The sequence below is a fragment of the Aptenodytes patagonicus genome, chromosome Z (assembly GCF_965638725.1).
Source record: "Aptenodytes patagonicus chromosome Z, bAptPat1.pri.cur, whole genome shotgun sequence".
NCBI classification, from domain to species: domain Eukaryota; kingdom Metazoa; phylum Chordata; class Aves; order Sphenisciformes; family Spheniscidae; genus Aptenodytes; species Aptenodytes patagonicus.
The window spans coordinates 68,738,764-68,744,763 of NC_134982.1; the positions used below are offsets into that span (position 1 = coordinate 68,738,764).

The window sequence follows — 6,000 nt, forward strand, 5'->3', positions numbered from 1 at the left end:
TGACAAAAGCTGACCATCATACTATTCCAGTTGTTCGAGTTAACCCGGCTCATTGTCTGAAACAGGGTTACAGAAGCTCACAAATCACAGCATGGGCAGAGAGAATAGACTCAACAGTAGGACAGTAACATTTTCAGCAGAAAGTAAGAGGACACAAGCAAACACACTAGAACGAACACCTACATGCTTCCATTACAGCCTGGATTTAACAGCAAGGAACAAGACACACGTTTCCAGTAGAATTACAGCAATTAATCTTGGATACAGATTTAGTTTTCTGCAAAGGTATAGTACAGTGTTGAAGGACTTAATATTTTCCTCTCAGATATTCCAATGAGGTCTTTACTGCTGCCTCTACAATTGTCAGTGTTAAATTCAATGGATATCATTAAAGACATCTGGACTTCTATGCCTATCTAACGTTTTGCCTTCTGTGCAAAAACCAAATGCATATTGCAGATCTTTGACATAAACAGATAAACTGGCAATGAGATTATATACACACCCTGCCCTAAATGACAGTCCTTGATAGATTACCACATCTACTGCTTACTCATTGTTTTCAAGTGACTCCATATATTCTTCCATTACAAAAAAAACCCCCACCAAACAAACACCCCCCACCCCCCACTGGAATATAAATACTGGTTGAAATGAGTAGGTGGCAGCTTAGCTACATGTTCACATAGCACCTGCTTTACAAAAGACAGAGACAGGCAATACAGAAATGAGTGAGAAGTTTAGGGAAAATGAAGTAAGAAGTGGCACAACAGATAAACAAGGAAGGTGGCAGAAAAACAGATTAAGACAAGGAGAAGGAGGAAATGATGAAATGAGAGTAACACTAAACACACCATTTCTCAGAAAATCTAACATACGCTTTTTTCATATATGTTATCAAAAGTGACCTTCATACAGTTGTTTGTGGTCTCGCCTAATAGTGGCAGAGGACACAGACAGCAAATTAGCAATTTGTTGATTACAAACTTGTAACAGGGGATGATTCTTCTCATAATGCATAGTTACAATTCCAGAACTTCTTGTTGTGCATATCATGGACTTCTTTTTCTAAAAACAAAACATAAAACCATGCACTTGAAAATTTAGCAAGTAAGTCAGTCCATGGAAGATTATTAATATTGTAATGCTACCTAGGGCTCAGGAAGTCCTTGAGCTACAAAAAACTGGTAGCTGGGAGAGCACTGCAGGTGACTACCAGTACATACATATAATCATCAGCAACATTCCTCACATGGCATCCACCATTGAGTATATTGTAAATGCAGTCTTGGCTTTGACCATTTGTCTGATTCAGCCTGGCTGTTCTCATTGATGAAAGCAACTCTGGCAGCTAGAGACCACTCAGTGACCATGAATTTAATGGAGGCAGTCCTCGAGACATTACAATACAGTTGGCACAATGAAAACCAAATAATCATTCCACTACTCTTAGGCACTGTGGATATCTTACAAGGAAATGAGCACACCACCAGCTCAGACACGCTGCTGCTCAGCCCAATGCCTGGAGTTCATAGGTGCCCTACGTTCACAGAAACGGAAGCGTTCTTGTACTCTGCCACCCAGCAAGTTTTCAAGTCCTAGAATGTGTTCCCACCGCACCCCAGAAATGCCAGGTGTTACAGCTCAGTGTGATCTTTTAACATTTTATATTCTAGAATTAAGAGGATTTAATTCAAGACATTAACTTCTAGTATGTGCACAAAGAAAGTTAAAGCTCCAGCTTCTTTTTGTTCACATCAGAGAATTCAACTTGAAATAAACAATATTCTCCATTTGATTATACAGGTAAGCCACTGAAATCAGTAAGCCTTCCTGTATTTAAATATTTTATATTTGCTGTTCATAGTATACATTAAATTTGTATTTTGTCAGACGAAACTTGGATGAGTTAGCATGTGTTTTTTAAATGGAGGCTTTGTTAACATGGAAGCTATTTGGAAGACCTACTAGAAATCTTACAGCTTCTCCACTGCACAACCAAATCATGGGTAAGGAATGAACAGCGTGCCTTTTGTGAGCTGCAGAGAATGAAAGCAAGAAAAAATAGGAGGGGGGCTTAAATTAATCATGCAAAAAAACAAATTGACAGCTCCAAGATAAACCAGTTGGGAACCCTTTCAAAGTACCATAGCCTTCATATAAGCTGGCTTTGGACCTCACTGTCCCTTGCCATGCTCTCTCTCCTCTGGCATCAGCAAACAAATACATGATCAACTATGAAAAGCACAACACCGTTCTGTTATTACTATAGAACTTCCATCACCATTTAGAAGCAGCTACTTAATGAATATTTACAGGATTAAAACAACACTCAAGACAGAAGCTTAATTAGGCCCACACCATGAGATAATAATTATTCTCTGGACTAAGGTGCCCTATACACTTGAGTTAAACAATCTATGTTCAAGCTAGTGAGAAGTTCAAAGTCAATTTTCATGATCTCTTCCTTCCAAATTTGCAGGAAAATCACAAGATCAAGGCTCTTCCCTAAGCGCTGTAGCTGATTGGACATCAAAAAAAGCTTTACTGACAAAGCTTTTCAAAGCTTCTCTTTAAGCAAAGAGGCTTCCCCTTTCTGCTTTGCTACTTTCTTCCAAATAGATTGTCTACAAAAATAAAGCAGTACAATGGAACTGTCAGCCAAACCATCCAATACAAAGTGCATTTTTTTTGCCAGTTTTGGCAGTTAGAGGAGTTTTCAGTGACTATTTTTAATCATTAAGATAAGGACTTCCCATTGTAACTGTGATTTAGATACTAAATCTATCGTATCTCTTGCCACTTTAGTTCTGGACCATATCAGTAAAGATGTTATTTATGTTATACTGCAGTCTTTTTTAGCGCACAGAAAGAGACTCCAATAATACACACTGTATCACACACAGACGCACAGAAGTCTATTGATACAACTCTTGTCAACTGCAGGTTCACATCGTTTGCTATTCCTTCACAGCATTTTTCCACAGATCTTTTTATACCAATGCACAGATTATGCATCTATAAAAAGAAAAAAAAAAAAAGTGACTCGAGAGAAGGCAAGTGACTTTAAAATACACTTAAGAGCCTCTTTGTATACTGGCCATTTTTGTTAAGGACAGGCAACAGCCAGAGTAAAACAAAGAAACATGCACTGATCCTATTACTGTAAAGGTCAGGGACAGGAAACTCTTCAGGAAAAGAGGAACAGGAACAATTTTCTCTTTAAATGGGCAACTGTGTACAGGAAGGCAAAGTTCTTCCAGAAGAGACTGGCAAAACACACAGGTGAAACATGACCACAACTCAGCAAGAAAAGCTCCCACTATAATGAATGAACAGAGAAGCATTTTTCAGAACGAGGACCTATTTACACATTCAGTTGTTTTGGTTTTTTTGTATGAGACTCCTGACATGGAAAGCCAGCACGGTGGAGAGATGTATTCACTTCAAGTCTTCAGGGCTTTCAGACTCCGATTTCTCTGAACAACCGCGGGTTTCATAACGCCTCGCATGCATGCTTGCCTCCTCCCTTCGCTCGCCCGTAACTGCCCCTCCCGCTCCGAGGCGAGGGCGGCGAGTGCCACAGGCGGCAGACGGCGCTGGGCAGGCAGGGTCCCAGCAGCCGCTCGGCTCCAGGACGCTGACCCCCCGCAGCCGAGCACTGCGCCGGCTCCGGCGGAGGAAGGCTTAGAGAGGAGTAAGTTTCTACAAGTTTTCGCCAACCGGAAGGGGTGAAGCCTCGGAAAGAGGCCAAACAAAGAAAACGGGTTGCTATTAATCCACGCAAAGTCTAAGGGGGGGGAGGACCAGCGAAACTGGCGTCGTGTGACGAGGAAAGGTGGAAATATTTATTATCCCGGCAGCACGAGAAAGGGGTAAGACGAGGGAAGGCGGCGACCTGGCATAGCAGTACTTGGAGAAAGAGTTTTCCGTTTCTTTTGGCAGGAGAAGACCTGAGGGGAAGCACCGAGCCACCACGGTGCCGAGGCCACTCGCCCGCCGGGAGGGAAGCGCCGCGGAGCCGCCGCTCCCGGAACGGAGGCAGGCGGCGGGTCTGCAGCTGGGGGCCGGGCCGCTGGGGGCCGGGCCGGTGAGGGCCGGCGGCCGGGCAGGGGGTCGGGGGCCCCGCTCAGGAGCGGAGCACCGGCGGCCTGGCGGGGAGGGGAGGGCCCGGCGGGCGCTGGCCCGGCCGCGGGGGTCGGGGCCCGCGGTGGCGGGCGGGCTCTCACCTCCAGGGTGGACACGGTGCTGGTGAAGAGGTCCTCGCCGTCCTCCAGCTCCTCGAAGTCGGCGGGCCGCGCCTCCCCCAGCGGCGGGGGCTCCCTCTCCGCCGCCATCTTCCCCTCCAGCCCGGCCGCCAGCCCCGGCCCCCCGCGCTCACGTGACGACCGCACCGCCCCCTCCCGCCACGTGACTGGAGGGGGCCGGGAGGCGGCGGGAGCGCGCACCGCCCCGAGCGCGCGCACCCGCCGCCGGGCCGGGCGGGGGGCGGGGCGGCAGCCTCGTCTTCCCGGGGCACCGGGGTAGGGGCGGCGGGGCCAGCCGGGAGGCCGGGCCGGTGCCGCCGTGAAATGGTTCGGTGAAGTCGGTCGCTGTCCGTGGAACCCCGCAGTGTCTTCGTCCCACGAAGGCAGCGTCCACGCGTGTCTGTGTTTTAGGCGCCCCGCCCCGCCGTGGAAAGCTGGCTGTCCCGGGGGTCTCCCTGCCTGCAGCGGAGCGGCGTGGGTGCAGCCTTAGGTAGATGTGAGCCTGCGTCTTGGATGTGGGGCGTCCGCTGGGAATGAAGCCAGGTAAAGCTCCCGCTGGAGGAGAAGCTCCTTTCCCACCCCACTCCTCGCCCTGCCATCCACAGCATTTTTCCCTCTGAAACGTTGCGGGGCATTTTACGTTGTCTTCCGTGCGAGGCTAACACTTGCACCGCTATAACCCTCCGCCGTGTGCCTTGCACCACGGAGTTGGAAGGAAGCTCAAGAATTTTTTTTTTTACCATTTCATGGCAGTTGTTGAATTAAGAACTGCTTTTCTGTGAGGAAACTCCACTCAGTGCACTGTCTAAGGAAGACCTCATCTCAGGGAGTGAAGAGTAGAAGTATTATGCCCCACTCTTGCAGAGCAGTCGTTTAGTTGGATGCAGTAGTATTCACAACCACTACAGTAATATGTTGTGTGCAAATAAAGTATTTGCAGGCCCATTCCCTAAATTACTTTTTCCAAGTTGCTTTTCTCTCCCCCCCTCCATTTGTGAGTTAGCTACGAACGACATCCATTCTTCCAAAATTCTAAGTTGCAATCCTAATTTTAAAAAAGATGAAGTCAGATGTTGACTGTGTGTATAGTAAGCATTACCAAGGATACTTACACTTGATTTGAGCTGTTACTGTTGTTTCTGCTATATTGAAAACAAGTTTTAAAAAGTATCTTGATTTTCCATATTGATAAAGTACAGGTTTCATCCATCAGTATGCTCGTGCTTTGTGAGGACTTCGTTAATGTTTGCTGTGTTGAAGTTAATTTCTAAACTGTGTCCAATGGAGACAGCGCTCTTCATGAAGGAAGAATGAGTCTGTTTCTACAGACTATAAGCTCTTTGGGGCAAGGGTAGCACCTCTCTAGTGTTTGCAGAGTGCCTAATAAAGACTAAATGGAAAGAATACGGTCTTACATATGGTTTTCCTTCGGCCTCTTCCCAATCACATAATGAGAAAGTTGCAAATATGTAAACAGAAATCCATGTTATCTTGGAAACATGTAAGTGCCGTGCATAATTTTATCTGTACTGCTCAAGCTCAAGACATAAGAAATTGTGGAGAGCTCTCACCTCGGAGATGTGTACTCCTGAGTTAAGAGAGAATGTCCTTCGTCCCTGCTGACATCCGAGGACATTTCATGCCTCAATGCTTTGAGTGAGACCTTGTAAATCTCCCACTCAGGAGAGCTGAATTTGTGTTGAAGCTCGGGAACGCCAAGTTTCCGATTGCAAATGACAAAGAAGTTATCAGA

The 6,000-nt window shown here is 46.5% G+C and overlaps 1 protein-coding gene and 1 long non-coding RNA gene across 5 annotated transcripts in view; one reads left to right on the top strand and one right to left on the bottom strand.

Moving 5' to 3' along the window:
* Positions 1 to 4,352, bottom strand: part of SNX2 (sorting nexin 2) — a 36,993-nt gene extending 32,641 nt beyond the window's left edge. For all 4 annotated transcript variants that reach the window (XM_076361683.1, XM_076361685.1, XM_076361684.1 and 1 more), the window contains exon 1: positions 4,230 to 4,352. In XM_076361683.1, the coding sequence (XP_076217798.1) occupies positions 4,230 to 4,337 (108 nt within the window). In that variant the 5' untranslated portion in view covers positions 4,338 to 4,352. The remainder of the gene's footprint in view (positions 1 to 4,229) is intronic.
* On the top strand, positions 3,608 to 5,643 carry LOC143172352 (uncharacterized). The gene is made up of 4 exons (XR_012997332.1): positions 3,608 to 3,697; positions 3,946 to 4,041; positions 4,659 to 4,790; positions 5,447 to 5,643. It is a non-coding gene; the product is annotated as an uncharacterized LOC143172352 (long non-coding RNA).
* The last annotated feature ends 357 nt before the right edge of the window (positions 5,644 to 6,000 follow it).